An 18,657-nucleotide genomic window follows, 5' to 3' on the forward strand; every position below is an offset into this window, starting at 1 on the left:
GGCTGAAGCTGCACAATTAGTTGGGCTTTTCTTCCTGATAATCCTGGCTCATCTGGGCCTTGCTTACAAACACAAACCTTTCCCTTTGCTGCAGGTTTAAAAACACTGAAGTGAGACTCCAGACAGCAGGTCTGAATATTCACCAAGCCTGCCACAGAGCTCATCTGCAGGATGAGCAAGAGCCTCATGAATATTTGTGTGATGCCATTAGACAGTGAAATGAGCCCCAGGGACAGAGGGAAGGCTGCAGCAATGCTCAGGGCAGGGACATTTCCCTGTTCTCTGGGTGTCTGCAGCAATTCCTCAGAGCACCTCTGGTCACGCACTGTTTCCTTTCATGCTGTGGTTAGATCCCATTGAAATGGGACTTGATCAGCTGAATTTTCTCTCACCCATGAAAATCTTTCTTTTGCATCTGGACAAAGGAATCTGGACCTGGTTTTGCTCTCTCTTGTAAGGTTAGTCTGGTGCAAAGTGTTTTTAAAACAGGGCCCATGGCCATGGATAGATTTTAACTACAGTTAGAGCAGATCTTTTTTTGTGAAAAGGTCCTAGTGTCACAGCATGGGTCTTTGGAATGGAACTTTACTTGTTATTTCTAATTCATTATCAGTAGGGCATGTACTTTCTATTTCTTTCTTAAACTTTCTGCAGTTTTATTTTCCTCTCTTGAAGCCACAACAGCAAAGAGTGAACCAAGTTCCAGCCTTATTTACCCCCTGACAATTTCAGCTGCCAGAATTTAATAGCACATGCATTTGCTAAAGGCAATTTTTTTTCACATTCCAGAGCATGAAATAAATACAAAATATATTGAATATCCCACCTGCTTCTGCTAAGGTCTCAGAATAGCTTGTGCAAAACAAAGGGTTCTTTGTTCACTGGGAAGTTCACAGAGCAGAGAGATAAGGAAAGGCTTCTGCCTGTGCTGGTCTTTCCCTGCTCTGTGTGTTTTCCAGCAAACTTCAGTCATTCCCTCTGAGCTCTGTCAGCTGCTCTGCATCAAGTGAAAAAAACCTGTAACGGGTCTTTTACTGGATAACAAAAATGTTTTGGCACATTTTTGACCTTTTGTACTGCACCCCCCCCCAAAAAAAGTATGTTTCAGCTCAAGAAAAGTATTTTTTTCAGTGTAAATGCAGACCCTTTACTTAGGCTTCAAGTCTTAAAAATGCCTAAAATATCAAGGGAATCTTCAAAAGGGAGAAGTGTTATAAAAGCAAAGAAACTTTTTTTTTTGTTTTGATACATTCAGTGATTTTTTCCCTCTTATTTGCATGTGGGGATATGTTTATCTCTTAATGCCTCTGATCCTCTTTGGTGAAATGGCAGTGTATTTTTCACCCTTCATGGGAAGAGCAGCAATAACCTGCTTTGCCCTTTCCCTGAGTTTTTCCCAGCCCTGCCAATGTTTGCTGATACTCCCACAGTGTTCAGCGCCCTGCTGAGAAAGGATGATTTCATTGCTCCTTCGGTGAAGGCTTTGCTGGGAGGAGCACAGCACTGCCTGTGCAGCCAGCCCGGCTTTCCTTCCTTCCTCCTTCCCTCTGGTTTTGCTCAAGAACAGCAAAGCTCTCAAGGAAACCTCAGCTCCCCTTCCAGCCCAGCCCTGGCTTTGGTCCTGCTGGGAGCACGAGCACGGCAAGCTCAGCTCAGGCTGGTTTGTCTGGGAGCTGTCAGGAGATCTTTGTAATTATTCTGATGTGCTTTTAATTTTCCAGAGCACACAATGCACATGGTCCAGATCCCACCTGGTTTTCCCAATGTGTGTGGTCCAGATCCCACCTGGTTTTCCCAATGTGTGGATCCCTGCAGGAGCACTGCCCCTCTGCTCCTGACAGCACAGAACCCCAGAGTGGTTTGGGTTGGAAAGGGACCTTAAAGATCACCCAGGTCCAACCCTCCTGCCATGGGCAGGGCTGGCAAAATGGGAAAAGCCATGTGTGCAACACATTTGATGCCCCCTTCTTTTCCAGTTGTAATTCAGGGGCACAAGGTGCCAATTGAAATTCTTTGGATGGTTCATTGAGTCAGCATTTTTCCTAACAGATTTCTGGCATTTGAAGCATTGCACACCCAGCCCAGGGTTCCTGTGAGCAGGTGTTGCAGCCTAAAATGTGTTAATAATGAAGGTTTGCAGAAGCAAAGAGCTACATCAAAAGATAAATGCTCAATAATGAACCCAGAAAGGTTGCTCCAAGGGCATGAATGCAGCTACATGATGGAAAGAGAAATTGCTCATCTCTGCCCCTGCCAGTGTCTCTTGACATCCCCAATGTTCTCCTGAAAGTCTATTTATGCAGCTCCTTTTTAGCTCACACTCAGTGATTAAACACACTGAAGTTTGCCATGGGGCTGACAGGGAAGGCACAGGCTGAGGACACAACAGGAGCACCTCAGGACATTGCAGTCCCGGGTTCATGGTGCTGGTTCTGATCTGCAGGGTTTTATCTGCTTTCACTGCTCCACTGATGGGTTTTGCCTTCCTGCCACAGCCCCTGGCTGTTCAGTGTAGAGCACATTAGCAAAGGGAGATGATCCTGTCTGAGTGGTTCATTCTCTTGCCTCAGTGGTAGATTTCTGTACTTTTAAGGGAAATGGAATTATTTCAGTAATAAAAGAGATACTGGTTTCTTTCTGCACAATTAATTCCAATCATCTGAGGCTGACCTCTGTCTCTTAGCTGTCTTGCCATAAGTTTCCTTATTTCTGCTGACACCGTTTTTCTGTCCAAGATAAGACTCCTCTCCTCTCCTCTCCTCTCCTCTCCTCTCCTCTCCTCTCCTCTCCTCTCCTCTCCTCTCCTCTCCTCTCCTCTCCTCTCCTCTCCTCTCCTCTCCTCTCCTCTCCTCTCCTCTCCTCTCCTCTCCTCTCCTCTCCTCTCCTCTCCTCTCCTCTCCTCTCCTCTCCTCTCCTCTCCTCTCCTCTCCTCTCCTCTCCTCTCCTCTCCTCTCCTCTCCTCTCCTCTCCTCTCCTCTCCTCTCCTCTCCTCTCCTCTCCTCTCCTCTCCTCTCTTACAGTCTCTTTCTCTGATCAATACAATAGAATATTAAAAAATAAAATTCTCACTATTTGCAGTGTTTTTTATCAGAAGTCATTTTCTATATGTTTATATAATATAAAGGTATTTTATCTTGGAGTGAAACTCCTGATTTTTGAGCCACTATGCTAAGGAAAACCTCTCATTCTGTCATAAGAGCTCAGAAGTGTTTCCCCACAATGCATATAACATGTTAAGCTACCAGAGAGAGCTGTCACACATCAAATTAAATAGAAATGTGGAAAAGTGATCACTCAATGTGGTATCCACTTTGGTCTCTGAAAAACCTTCTTTATTCCTATGTGTAAAACTCTTCCTTTGGGTCCTTTCAATTCCTACTGAACTCTTTGAGAAATTTTTCCCATATTCCAGACAAATATTCATGTCTTTTATTTAATCCCCTGTAGCACAGGATAGGGCTTTTGGAGGTGTCAATACTTACCTGAGTCTTCAACTGCCTCTCAAAAAATTCTGCTTTGGTGCCTTCATTATTTGAGCTGATTGCTGTGTGATTTTATTATGGGTTTTTTTAAGCCTTTTTTAACTTAAAAAGCTGTGTGAGTGATAGGCTGGAGGAAGAACTATTTCCTTCCTATATCAAGAGGTATGCACAGGAAAATCCGCTGCCATCCACTGGGACCCAGGGCCCTGGGGCCAGCAAAGCTCCCCCTGTGGTTTCTGAATGCAGAAGCACTGCAAAACATTTTGCTTGAGCCCGCAGATCCTGATGCATTACCTTCCTGACTCTGCCCAGGAGATAAAGCACTCAATGCTTTTAAGTGGCTGGTTTTGGAGCCAGGCAATCCCCTGCACTGCCAGGGCTTCCATTTCAATCAGAGATTTCCTGTCCTTCTGCACAGCCCTGGTCACCCTGCTCTTTCTTGTCTGCAGCTCGGGAGCACCCATGGTTTGTCCCTAAAAGCCTCCTTGCCTCATTTTCCAGCTCTGGGGAAAGGAAAAAGAGCATTTAATGGGAACATTGAAAAAGCACTGCAGCATTCAGGCCTCTGAAATTCAATATCACACATCACCATTTGTCATTATGCTTTGAAGCCTTCTGCCTTGAAGCTTTTGTCTCAAGCTCTGTTCTTCTCCATGCCTAAGTGCCTAACCAAAGCATTTTTAGTGTCATCTTTACCTTGGTGTCAGTGCCCATTCCCAGGGAAGAGAGAAAGTTAAATCTCTGAGGAGATGTAAGACCAGTTTCTGAAATGTTGACAGAGAGAGGACTGGCAGTGCCCAAGGGGTCACTCTGTGTTTCATTAATGTCTGATAGGGAAAACAATGAAAACTGCATTGCTTTCTGCAAGCAACTAACAGATTAAAACTCATTCATGCTCTGATCTTTAACTTATTATCATTTTATCATCTCTAATCCTTAACTTATTTTTCCCTTGTTTTTGTAATAATCAGAGTAAGATGATGTCCTGGGGTGACTTAATGATGCTGAATTATATCTCCATTCATCTGTTTAGCCCAGAAATAAATTTTGTGCCCTTAAAATTAGATCCAAGAACAAAGGAGGGGAGAGGAAAAGCAATGATTTTTTTGTGTCTATACTCAAAAACAAAGAGCTTCACCTGTCTTTGTTGTCTGCAGCATGGACAGGGAGCAGGAGAGAACTCACCTTTGATTTTAGTTGGTTTTTATTAAGTTAGCTGAGGATGGAAGAGTTTTTGGAGCTGTTCAGCTGTTGTTCAGTCTGGGAACACCAGGACATCATCCAGGGCTCCCCAGGCTGCACTACAGCTGGGACACCAGACCTGGGCCCCAGAGAGACCAGGAAAATCCAAGGACATACCCATGTCTTTCTCTCTCTTTCTCTCTTCTCTTTCTCTCTCCAATCCATAGAAGGACTTTCTGAATTTGCCATCTCTTCAGAACAACAAGAGGTTCCATTGTTCAATATTATTAATCTTTTCATGTTTGTGAGCACTTTGCTTGGTAAATAAATAGAGTTTTCCACTTTTCCCCAAGGAAATCTTTTCCCAAACCAGTGGGCGGGAGGGGCCACTTGAATTTGCTCTCTAGAGGAACTCCTTTGGAGGTTTTTTCCCACATTTCCCATAAACCAGGACAAAAACTCTCTTGGTGCCCAACATGGGGCTTGAGAAAGTGGAAAAAGCCTGTACTGATTGCATTTTAGTTGTACTTTGTAATGGGATAAAGCAGTCAGCAGCTATTCTGCTTGAATTCATAACATCTCTCTGGGTGGAGGCCTTCATGTGTCTCTCTGGTCCCTGGGGTTTTTGAGGTTTTAACACTTTTCTAGTCCCTGGGCTTATTTTCTTATCTGGAGATAGCTCCAGTATTGTCCCTAACATGCAGCTTTTACAGTAGAGGGACATGGATCAGTATAGCAATTGTGCTGGGCTGATAGTGATTTATAGGGAGTTTACAAAGGTACTGGGGTTTGTTCAAGGTGTGTATGGATTGTGGTTTCTTCATCCTGCCCTGTGTCCTGGCTCCAGTAGCATGCTTTGGGGGTTTATTAGTAATTGCACCCAGTTTGTTAGAGGAGGAGCAGGGGATGAGGCTTTTCAGCCTTTCCTTTCCTTCTTCTCCTTTGAGTCTGTTAAGTCACTTTTTGAGAATGTTCTGTTTGCCCTGAATGTTAAAGAGACCACTCTCCTGGTATTTTATCTGGTAAGCTTCCTCTCTTTATGGTCTGCAGCATGTCTAGAGTGAGGGCTGAGATGTCCATGGGGGCTGATGAGGCCCTTGACCCAGGAGGGGACCCAGCCATGGAAAATCCTGAGTTCTGTGGGGAATGGGAGGGTTTGGGCCAAAGAGATGACAGATGAACACCATCTAGGCTCCATGGCACTCTGCCTGTCTTTATTGCCTTGTACAAAATAAATTGTTCCACTGAACTGGGTTTTATGGCAATTCCTTCTCAATTTTCCTATACTTGTATTTTTATTGTAGCTGTTTCCAGACACATTGAAAAAATGGACAGATTAAAATGTCTGATGAAGTCTCTGGAATGCCAACCAGAAAGTCTTTGACTGTCTCATTGCCAAGGACAGCTGAATTTCTTTGTTTGAGTGAATCCTGAACAATTGCAACAGGAGGAGGAGGTCTGGGTATTGCTTGGGCCCTTCATCCCAAAGTCTGCACATTCACCAGTGTCATTTCCCTTCCCATGAGTCACTACAAGTGTGGTTGAATTCATGATATCTGAAAATAAAAATTGCAAAAGGGATCAATTCTCTACTGAGCTTCCTCCCACTTTGTTTTTTTGTCCATTTGTCAGGAAGATTACAAGCCCAAGCAGCATTAGGACAAACATCAACACCAGGCATTAGGAAATGCCTCCTTGTAATACTGCTGTCATCACCTCAACCTTACACTTTAAATTAAGACTCATGACTAATAATTACCTTTTTTTAAAGCATTCTTTTTCATGAAAGCAGCTTAAGAGAAAGCATATTTAAATGTTAATATTTCCAGGAAAAAATTCTAAAGACAAAGGAGGTTAAAAGTACCCATCAATTCTCTTTGTTCTGATTGATTTATTCAGTGGAAGGGTGGAGTCTCATTTTCTTTTTTTTTCTTCTTCTTTTTGAGAAATGAAGACCCCAAAGCCTAATTCATCGCAAAACAGCTGCTAATGTGCTATTAACGAAGGAAAAGTGGTACTGCAAAGCAATCCTAATTACTGTGCAACTGTATTTCCACCTGAACAGTAACAGTTTTGTTAAGCAAACATCTCAAAAAGAGTCCATTAAGTTCCCAAATCGATCATCGTTCACAGGTAGTGAAGATGAAAGCACAGTTAGAATTTTCTCTGGTTTTCAGTCCCAAGAAATCTACAGATGGCAGCTGAAATCTTCCAGCTGGGTGATCCAGGGCAAGGGGTGGCTGCCAGGCGTGGTCCCTGTCCCATCCCTCCCTGTGGCCCCCAAGCCCTCAGCAGCCTCTTCTTTCCTCCTCTCCTTTTTTCTTGACCCCCTTCCTCCTCCCCTTCACCTCCAGAAAGTTCTATTCTCTGAAAGAGCAGAGCATTTTACATTTCCCTCCCAGGAACATTTATTCAGCCACAGAACTAATAAATGAAACCCTCAGCTCTACTTATGAAATCAGCTGCACCAGCAACATATTTATTTTTCATTTTTTCTTTCTATTCTTTTGCATTTTAATTATAATTCTTTGTGATTAAAATAGCCACATTCTAAATTCAATAACCTCAAAGAACAATATGAACTAAAGTTTAATCTTTTATTATAAAACTCTTAGGTAGGATCTGGTGGTGCTGTAATTTTGCCATTAGGAAACTGCCCTTTCCACTTTTCTGCCATTCACCTTTTTTTTTTACCTTTTTTTTTACCTTTTTTTTTTTTAACTTCTGAACAGTAAACTGAAGAGTCCCAGTTACAGGGTACAAAACAGGTACTTTCTGTACCAGAGCACCACAGCTTTCCCTGCTGCTTTTGAATTTGTCTCTTTGTCCTATCAGTAAAGAATGAGCTGTCATATTTTGAAAGGTACTCTGAGATAAAGCATTTAAAGTAGCAAAATACCAGCCAGATCTCATAATTTGCAGGAGAGCCCTGCAGAATGGCTCCCTTTTGGTCTTTACAAAGTGAATAGAACAATTTAATATTAGTGCTGTGTTAAGCTGCTCTGTCAATGGCCTTGGCAAAGTCATCACAGTGTTTTCCAGCTTGATTCCAAGCCCCTCTCTGTATTTTCTGAATTTCAGGGTTCACTCTCTTTCCCCAAGAAGTAACCTGCTCAGAGGCATTGTGTCAGTGCTGACCACTTATGGATTTTGGGGTTTGGCTCAGATATTCTGCTTTTTAACCACACAAAAATAGCTTTTTTCTAGAGAAGACAAGGAGCAGAAGTGATGCACTTTCTGCCACCACCTGGGGGTCCTCTGTGCCTGGTTTGCAGTTTTCTATTTGCTTGTTTTTCTGTTGGACAACAAAGACATGACCTGTCATGATCCACCAGCAAGTTCAGAAGGTTTTTCCCTGAAATCTCTTCCTCTTCAGACAATGCTACTGATGTCTCTGTTTCTGCTTTTCTTGCAGTTCGTTGCTCACCCCAACTGCCAGCAGCAATTGCTCACCATGTGGTACGAAAACCTCTCAGGCCTACGGCAGCAATCCATAGCTGTGAAGTTCTTGGCTGTTTTTGGAGTCTCCATCGGGCTGCCCTTCCTTGCCATAGCCTACTGGATTGCTCCCTGCAGCAAGGTACAAACTCCTGATGGGCTCTTTGCAGGCATCTTTACCCAGGGCCTGCAGTGAAACCCCAGATTTTTCCATAAAGATGTTGGGAAGTGATTCATGGTATCCTCTAAGATACCATGGGGAGAGCAGGCTTGGGGTGTTGCTTGACAGACACAAATGGAACTGTCATGGTCTGAGATTCAGTGGGTAAAGAGGGTAAGGGAATGGGTGACAAGAAAACAGAAGGAAGAAGAAATGTGAAGGAGATAACAACATAAGAGTATAATGAAGAAAAAATAGAAGAGCCGCCAAAACTGGAAGTAACTAAAGAAGATTCTTGTTTTAGTTAACTCTGATGTTAAAATTCTTGTTCTTTTATGCACTTTTTGTTGTGGGTTCCTCCCTTCTTCAGGTCTCCTTTGTTACCTTTCCTCCTTCTTTCTGAGCTTGTGGTTTTAATTAGTGGAGCATTGTTGTGGTTTTAGTTAATGCAAGATTATTGTGGTTTTAGTTAATAGAGCATAATTTTGGTTTTAGTTAGTGAGGCATTATTGTGGTTTTAGTTAATAGAGCACTATTGTAGTTTTAGTTAGTGGAACGCTATTATGACACATGGGCCTGAAACTCTGGCAAGCCCCAGGAAACTTCTTAGTGTTGCAGCAAGGACTAGACTTAATCATAAAATCTTTATGGTTTTGAGGGAAGAGATGATGAAACTTGGAATACAGCTGTATACCTAAATACAGATCAGATGGTGGAAGACAGTTTGTTGAGACCTAGAGGTCAAAGGACCAGAGCCAAACATTAGCTTAGGTAAAATCTCAAGTAGTTTGTGGTATGAAATCTGTAGAGGTTTCATCCTGAAGGAATCTGCTCAAACAAGTGGAGATAAATAAGTGTGTGGCTGAGTGATAAATAGCTTTGTCATTGCTCTTGCCACAGAAAAAGGGGTGGCAGGGGAGAAGATAATTTCACATTCAGCAATAGCCAACAACACCATCCCTTACAAGGAAGATGTCTTCTGCAGGAGGCTTGTCACAGGTACTTAAATTTGATAAAAATGACCCCTGGCACTGGTATTCAGTCCTGAAAGTATCTTCTTCCACTTCCTCTAAATACCAGTGAGGAATCCTTTCTAAATATTTCAAACTCAAGAGGTTATAGATCCATCAATTAGTATTGAGGAAAGACCATAATTTGAAACACATCTTAATACAACCAGAGAAAGTCCTTCAGTACATCTGAGATAATAAAACACATTTAAGCCTTGGTCTCCTCCAAAATAGGTCCAAGAGGAGCACTTTGTGTTAGAGGATGTGAAGATGTAACTTCATCTCCTCGAGGTCTGTACCAACACAAAGCTCCTCATTTTCCATGGGTACCATCCAGGACTCAGAAATGCTCACAGAGAAGTTCATGTGAAATCCAGGCTGTGCTGTGGGTGCTTTTGGCTGGCTCATAGAGGGAATTATTGTGTGGAATTACCACCCTGATCTCTTCATGTCAAACCCCAGTCTAGCAGGGATTTATGAAGCTGTTTAATTTCCTTCACCTCTGTTGAATGTGTTGGGAGTTGGCACACCAGCCAACAGCAACATTTGTGATGCAGTCTCAGAATTATAGAGGCCACATTTCAATATGGCAATAGGTAGGAAGAACAATTAGACTAGAAATAAGTGGAGAATTTAAAGAACATAATAACTAAGAGAAAAGAAACTGAGTCAGTTTTACAGCAGAAGTAAGAAATTATTGAGAAAGTGACTTAGTTTTAATTTCTTGAGGTAGGTGTAATAAAATTTAAAAATGGGGGGAGGGGGATACTTAACTTTTCATCAGCTTTGATTTCATTATCCTAAACCTTTCATGCATTGTCATTTTTCAATGTTCCTTCCTTTTCACCCCCCTAGACTTTAAAAAACCACATGTAACCTTCTAGCACAAAGACCAGTTGAAATTTCCTTCAGACAGGTATTGTCTTTTAATGCATGGATTTGCCTTGATCAGAACAATGTAGTCTTGATTTTTGATTGGGGCCTGTGATAGAAATAACTGAATCACAAACACAATTTTATCCCTAAGAATTGGTACCTCACTCAAAATCATCACTATTAATTTCAAGGGCTGCAGGTTGATCCAAGAGCCTGCTATCCTCTCACAGTGTTATTGCAGAAAATTCTACACAGGCAGCATCTCCACTCTGAGCAGCCCAGTTTTGTCCTGGTCAGCTTTACAGTTATTTTATTTGATTTTTACTGATGGAGCAATCTTGATCTTACACAACAGGGCAAAGAAATAATTTTTCCACAGTAATAATCAAGAAATTGATACACTCATGCAGTTACACACCTTGAGTTTAGCTATATCATGTTGTTTGAAAACTCTTATTGTCATAAAGCATTAGACTGGTTGGAGGAATTCACACTTCATAAGTTTTTTACAGAACATTTTAGTCTACATCTTATTTAGCTCTAAGCTAAAAATTAGATTTCTGAGAAGATATAAAAAGCATCAGCTCAAAAAAATAATGGTAAGCTTTCTGAAGTAATAAATGGGACAAATGGCTGAAGTAGCATTAACTAAATGCAGATTTTTGTTAAATCATGAGAGAAGTAAGGGAAATTACCCACGGAATTCATTTGGTTCTGTAATACATGGGATTATTTCTCTGATAACTGAGACTATGCTACTTTAATCTAAGGTCTTTTTATTTTACATTTCTATAGCAGGGTAAGTCTGTGTGGAGAGGGTTCATGATTCAATAGGGATTGCTTTTCCTCTTTTAGTGAATTCAGGGTAGAAATGAGTCTCATACAGATTGCAAATGCACTTTCTTAAAAATTTCTTGCTAAGGATCCATGGCTGGTGTTCCACTTTACTCTTGCAATCTGAACTCTCTCAGATCAGAGGGGGAAAACATCTGAGTTTATTACTGTGTGACTTTAGACCTATCCCATCACCTCATGCAGCTCAGTACTGAAATTATAAATTCTTCTACAAAGCATCAATCTACACAACATCAACCATAAAAACTGTTGAGAACTACACCAATAGTGACAGCACAGGAAGTGAACCAGAACTGTAAGGGTTGAGACTGGTTTTAACACTTCATCCACTCCTATGTCTGCCATATTATTCCTATACAAGATTAAATAAACTTAGGTTTCAAGCTAGTGCAATATCTACCCAACTAAACATGTCCTTACTGACCTCAGAGAATGTTAATAAGGACCTCAGGAAAGAGCAGATATTTTCATTTCCTTTAATGGAAAGTCTTTTCAGTATTTAGAAGCATGCACATTTTCCAATAGGATTTCCTATTCTTTCAACTTTATAAAATATTTTATTGACATTTTATAAACTCTGAAAAGAAAAACAAATAAACCCCTGATTCCTAGTAATTCCTTTGAATTTCTGCTAGACCTAGAGACCTCTGCTTTTGAAATATTTCCTGTTCTGCCATAAGCAGAGACCAGGGCTCCTTGGAATTAATCTGCTATTGGAGATAAATATGAAAATAAGTAATTTCCTTTTTATGTTCTCTTTCCTATGAAGTTTTATTATCAAATCAGTGGATATTAAAAACAATGGATTATATCTTGGCATCAAAGGGAAGGAATCAATGAGTAGTAAACAGAAAAAAATATTTTGAATTGGCTTTGAGGGGAGTTTGGAAAGATCCCATCCAGGTCAGCTCTTCCATTGCTCCCTGTTGTGTCCAACACTACAGGCTTTGGCCCTAGTGCTCCTGAAAATGCTTCTACTCCTTCCATCATTCTGGAGTAATGTTTTCTTGGGTCACAGAAAATTTGAAATTTAAAGAGTGATATTTAAATTCATTAACCAAGAAAGCTTGTCAAGAAGAGCAGAACAATTATCTGCAGGGAAGAGACGTGCTGCTCTTGTTCTTGGCTTAGTTTCTTGAAATAAATCCTTGTATTCTGGGAGTAATTCTCCAGCTTTGGTACTAATTATGAGAGAAGACTATCATAGCAAAGCATTTGAAAAGCATTACTAAAGCATATTTAACCAGAAGGCTGTTTCTTACACATTGATAATGAACCGAGAATTCACTATTAATAAAAGATTCTAACATATCAGGATGAGAATTGTGTCCATCATTAGTCTTTATATTGACACACAAGTGCATTCATATAAGACAAATAAACATGTCTCTCATATAAATGTCCTGGCTCTTCATTTTCTACTCACCATATGGCCAGGGCAATTAGATATTACATGTGGGTTTAAAGAGGCATTGCCATGCATAGAAAATTACTCAATGCATAATGTCTAGTAATAGCAAATAACAACTTGAACAAATCTAAACTCGATTTAGCTAATGATCCAGAATCAATTACTGAATCCTTTTCACCCTGGGCAAAAGGTTTCAAATTTTATAGTGAAAAACATCTAGGACATCACATCAAATGTCACTGTTAGGTTGGATGTGACGTACATACATGTGATCAGGGTCTAAGAAAGTTTTTATTCTGTGTGTTCTTCAGCATATATACTCTTAAAAAAGTGTGATCTTAAGTCATTAACTACATCACAATAACTTATTAATTGGTGCAAGCAATTAGTGTCAATATAATTGGCAAAAGTTTTACAGAAACTTAATAAGGCACGTATACACATTTACTTCTGCACATAGTTTAGCTTACAAAAAATTTTCATGTATCTTTTCTAATTTGTTTCCATGCTGACAGCCTTGTCTTCTTTTTTGCTATGGATACACTCAAAAATCATCAATTGATATTTCTCCTATTAACTCAGCTTTGCTTTCAGGCTAGCTGTGGTGGGTAAATAAAAACCTTCTGACTGTGCATGTTGCATTGCAGCTGGGACGTACCCTTCGAAGCCCTTTCATGAAGTTTGTGGCTCATGCAGTTTCTTTCACAATCTTCCTGGGACTGTTAGTGGTGAACGCCTCTGATCGGTTTGAAGGAGTCAAAAATCTCCCCAACGAGACCATCACGGATCATCCAAAGCAAATATTCAGAGTCAAAACAACCCAGTTCTCATGGACAGAATTGCTGATCATGAAGTGGGTATTGGGTAAGTAAAACCAAAGTGCCCACAAGTGCTCTGTGGAAGTTCAATCTCATTAGGAATAGCATAACACACAATGACAAGACAAAGAAAAAAGAAAATTTTAAAAAACCCCAAAACAAACAAAAAAAACCCCAAAAACCCAACAAACCCCAAGATAAACAAACAAAAAACCCAAACCAAGAAAACTCCCCAAAATTGAAACAACTTACTATGAGTCTAGAAGTTGATGTCAAGACTTTTCATTAAAAGAGGAGTGAAGAAGACTGATCGTGGCCACTACTTTTGAAAACATTGAATGGTGCTTAGCAAATTCCCATTTACCTGATTTTTCCAGTTTCCATCATAAATGCCACAGATGTTGCCCATTTATCTCTGTTGGTTTAATCATTGCATCTTAAAGAAGATAATATTATAATAGAAACTTGTGGCTTCACTCTGGGACAAAGTGAGCAGAAAGAAGTGTGGTGAGTCTGATTTATTGCCCTGCCATGGGATCCTACTGTAATTCACTGAACCTCAGTGTCTTTGCCTGCAAAATGAGTATAATGTCATTTGCTTTTCTTGTAGTGCACTCCAAGGTCTAGTGATGAAACCTTCTAGGCAAGTAAGAGCTAGATTTTATGAAATTTGTAGTATGAAATTTTTACCAGTGAGAGGACAGTGCAGTGCTCAAATTGTACAAAAGAAATTAAAGTATTCAGCAATTACAAAGCAAGGATTTATGTGGGTGAACCTTTTGAGTGTGAAAGTGTGCCACATCCACAAGTCAAATTTCTAAGGAGTTTCAGACAAATTCAGATGTCTCACGTTTCCTACAGGCATCATTTACTCCTGGCAGGTCACTTAGTTTGAACCACTAATCTAAACAAGTTCAGGAGAATTTATTGGGAAATTGAGCTTATCAACTCTGGAGAATCTTTGTCTACCTCTTCTGAACCTATTTTTGTTCACCACCATGATTTTGATTCTCTTCTTGCAGCAAATAATTCCACTGTTCCATAAGTACTGATGGCATTAAATTCCCCTGAAAAATAGGATATGGCTGCTCTATCTGATGACTTCCTGGCCAGTGTTTCTTTGTTCCCTGTCCCTGTGATAATCAGAATCCCATACAGGATATTAGGCTAGAAAATGCTGAATAGATGCCAGACTGGATAGAGTAAGACTGTAAGATATATTTTTAAAATTATATTAAAGCAGTTGGACAAGATGATTAGATTTTAAACTAGGTATTCTTCTCTTATAGGCAGTAGGTATCTGTCTGCTTGTTGAGTTCCTGAGAGATGAAGAAGAAAACATTTCATTTAAAGAGAAGGTTTTCACTTTTCTGGGAGTAGAAAGGTGATTCATTGTACAGACTCCTGAATATAATGAGATTTTCTAATGACTGCCTACATCTGCACTGACAATCTTCTCTGGCCATTTTACCTGCCTGCCTCCAGAAAGCTTCAAGTAATGTTTCAGCAATACTGAGGTGAAAGTTTGGTGCATGTGGCCTGCAGACACCTGCTCTTGTTGAGCCCCATGTGTGACCCCGAACTTCAACGATTGTAAAAGCACCAAGGGTGGCAGCTTTTGGTGCTAAAATCTTACAGATATTATAAATACCTATATTCAAGTAGAAATATAATTAAAGTGGCCAACACAGACCTACCTAGTGGCCTTCTCTGATGGAGTGACTGTGTAAGTGCACAAGGACAAGCTGCAGATGGCATTTAACTGGACTTTTGTAAAGCCTTTGACATGGATCCCCACAACATCCTTCTCTCTAAATCAGAGACAGATGGATTTGATGGGTGGGCTGATAGATGTGTAAGAAAGTTGCTGAGGGTTGTGTGGGCAGTGGCTCAGAGTCCACTGATGGACATTGGTGACAAGTGGTGTCCCTCAGGGTCTGTATGGGGACAGTGTTATTTAATTACCAGCATTAATGAAGAGAGTTCTAGTGCACCCTTAGTGAGCTGGCAGATGGTAAACGCTGAGGCTGGCACACCTGAGGGATGGGATGGATTGTCAAGTTTAAACAATCATGGGGATCTCATGATCTTAAACAAGACCAACGTCCCCTTTGTACATGGTGCACAGCAATTTTGGCTCATGTACTGAGGGCTCATTGCTTGCCTTGGCTGCCTCTTCCCTGTGGCCAGAGCTTCCCATCTCTTCCTCTTCAAATTAGGAAGGCTGGCATTTTCCTCATGAACAGCATGGGCAGAAGTGTGCACTCAAAGCAGGGGGTTTATTTCTAAATCCCCACTGCAAAAGCAGCCAGGGTAGCAGTTAAACTCTGGGTAGATGCAATCTGAGCACTATTAATCTCTTAATCAAACAGCCTTTGGTGGACCCAGGAAGGCTCAAAGGCAGCTCTGCAACTTCAGCTGCTCCTGATTTATGTACCAGGCCAGAGGATATAAAAATCTGACAAACTGTTCCTTTTTGTGCACAGGTGGTGCACAGCACTTCTTGCACACTCCCATTTTTCTTCCAGATGGGCTGTGCCTGTATCTTGACTCTCCTTCCCCTGCTGAAACCAGAATTGCCCTTCAAGGTGACATTTCTGATCATCCCTGCTGTGGGAACAAGAGAAGCAGGAGCTGAGCCTAGGATGTGCTCACATCCCACATCCCTGAGCATCAAACTCAGGGAAACACCCCCTGCCAGAGCCATTGGGGGGCTCAGAAACACCACACTGCAATCTAAACCTGGCAGAGCTGATTTGTCTAACTACTTCTTATTTCTTACACCTCATCTTATGTCCCATCCCCTGAATTTTAGCTGATTTTTCTTTTCTCAATACTTTTACTAAAGAGGAGATTTAAATTACTCTCTCACAATGTACATACAATTACCCAACAGTACTGACCAAGTAATTGCTGTAACTTTCCTACTTGTCCTGACAGACATTTTTAAAAAAAAATGATTGCCACAAAGCTGGGGAAAAGAACAGTGGAAATTATAGGCCACTAGCATGTTACTTTCACAGATGGATTCTTATTTTAGTCAGACTCCTCAGTTTTAGACACTTCTTCATTAATCTGTGGCTTAGGTATATTAAGTGAGCAAGATTAGAAATAAATTTGGATGGGAATCATTTCTGTCCATCAGTGAACAAGTGCTTTGTTGGGCAATGCTACCATGCATGTGATATTTCTTTAAGTGCTTTGGTACCTTTTTAAAGCACACATATAATGCACAGGGCTAATGGCTCCTATCCATCATTTCTGGAATGCTTTTTTTCCAAGGCAGAAATGTTTCTTTAATATTTTATCCTTGCTCCAGGAAAATTCCTGAGAAACCAATTCTTCCACCTCCTACCTTAGGCTATTTATTATTAAATCTCACTCTTGGCGAGTGTCACTGTGGGATGAAGTTCCTGCTTTCACACAGCCAGGCACCAAGAGGAGGAGAGCTGGGATGCTCCTCTCCTGCCCTCTGCTCTGCATCCTGCAGCTCTCAGACTCTCTCCCAGGACTGACCCAAATCAGGGCACATCTCCAGGGAGTTCCCAGGGCTGTGGAGCTCACAGGCTCACTGTGACCTTGCCTGATGGTGCCATGGAGAGCCCAGCTTCCCTTTTTCTCTTTCAATCCTTCCCCATGCACAAGGACTGAGAGCAGCAGCTCTCCTCTCCTCCACCTCAGGCTAAATTCCCAGTGACCTGTTTCCCTCTCTGTAACCCCAGTGCACCTCTGGGGACACCCCAGGAGCTTCAGAAGGAGCCAAGCAAAAGCATTTGCATGCCACACCACGAGAGCCTCCAGCAGAGAGGACGAAAGGAGTTCACAGAAAGGAGAAGATTGCAGGAGGTCACATGGAAATTGGCAGGCGCTGCTCCTCCTTGATTAAATGTGAATTTTGCTGCTGCTATGGAAACAGGACTGGGTAGAGAGCAGGAAATATTTATCAGTGGGTTAAATATTCCAACACTTTAGCTATTCAGGAGCGAGATTTCGGCCCTGGAGCCCTGCTGGGATTGAAAGTTGGGTAAATTGGTGAATCTGACCTGAGCTCTTTGACTGAATTCACTTGTCCACTCCAGCTCTTCCCAGTAGGACATGGATGTCAAATATTTGAATTCACTGGGTTTGGCATTTAGGTTTATTTGTAAGTCTGTTGTCAGAAATCATAAATTTGGGCTAAACTCAGTGTTTGCAAAGTGGTAGTTCAGACTTTATTATATGGAAATTCATTATTTAATAGAGAAAGCTTTATGAAATTGGAAGGAAAGAATTTCTGTCTTACCCTTTTTTAATCATACTAAAATTGCTATTAAACAGTTCTGTTTGTATTCTCCAAATAGATGCACCCTCTATCTTCGGGAAGGTAGAAAAGAGCAGCAGAGCAAGCAGTGCCATCTTCAGTGCCTCAGGGTAGGAAGGTCATTCTGGGGACAAGAGAGGAAATCTACTTTTTTTCCAACTGCATCAGGAGTAGAATTTTCTACTGTCATCAGAATCTCTGAACAGTGCTTTTTCTGTCGTCATCATCAGAAATCAGCTTTTTCATTTACTTATATAGTGACATTTTGAGATTTCTGCTTCATAAGCACAAAAGGTTGTATTAATTTTTAAGAAAAGATGACATGAGCCATTCTCAATTCATATGTTTAATTAAAGAGTCTGCAGCTTTGATCTTAGAAGCCACTGCAAGCAGGAAACAGATCTGTCTGAATAAACACCTCCTGTGCTTGCCAGTTACAGATGCTCTGATCCCTCCACAGGTATGATATGGTCGGAGTGCAAGGAGATCTGGGAAGAGGGTCCCCGTGAATATGTGGTGCATCTCTGGAACCTGCTGGATTTTGGGATGCTGTCCATCTTTGTGGCATCATTCACTGCCAGGTTCATGGCTTTTCTCAAAGCCTCTGAGGCACAACAGTACGTAGATCAGTACGTTCAGGATGATGACCTCAATAATGTCACCCTTCCCCCTGAAGTTGCTTACTTTACCTATGGTAAGATGCTTTTTGCTATCTAATATTTCCTGTTCTTTTAAGTTAATGTGTGGCAATACTGAAAGCAGCTTTCTTTTTGTGATATTTATATAGTATTTTTTCTGAATAAACCAAATTATTTTCCATAGATCTGTCCATTCCAGCCATCTTCCTAACCAGTCAGAAAGGATCTAAACCTCATTCAGCCTCTGCTCTTGTGCTACATTCAGGTCAATCACATGCTGAAAATGTAGCTTGAGCAACAGGTAATCAGGAACTCTGAGTGAGCAGAATAGAATTTAAATTACAGATGAATTAATCTGCTTGGCTTTCCAAATGAGAGAGGAGGGAAATGTGTGAACAAACACAGAATCTGAGGCTGCAGTAACTCTGCATTTCTGTTACATCTAACACCTCGACAAAAATAAATAAGAATGGCAATAAAAATAGCT

The 18,657-nt window shown here is 41.0% G+C and overlaps 1 protein-coding gene across 8 annotated transcripts in view; it reads left to right on the top strand.

The window, feature by feature from the left end:
• TRPC7 (transient receptor potential cation channel subfamily C member 7) overlaps positions 1-18,657 on the top strand; it is a 71,928-nt gene that overhangs the window by 34,689 nt on the left and 18,582 nt on the right. For all 8 annotated transcript variants that reach the window (XM_064725152.1, XM_064725154.1, XM_064725156.1 and 5 more), the window contains exons 4-6: positions 8,080-8,244; positions 13,062-13,278; positions 17,993-18,226. In XM_064725152.1, coding sequence (XP_064581222.1) covers positions 8,080-8,244; positions 13,062-13,278; positions 17,993-18,226 — 616 coding nt within the window. The remainder of the gene's footprint in view (positions 1-8,079; positions 8,245-13,061; positions 13,279-17,992; positions 18,227-18,657) is intronic.

Source organism: Zonotrichia leucophrys, chromosome 13 (assembly GCF_028769735.1).
Source record: "Zonotrichia leucophrys gambelii isolate GWCS_2022_RI chromosome 13, RI_Zleu_2.0, whole genome shotgun sequence".
Lineage (NCBI taxonomy): Eukaryota > Metazoa > Chordata > Aves > Passeriformes > Passerellidae > Zonotrichia > Zonotrichia leucophrys.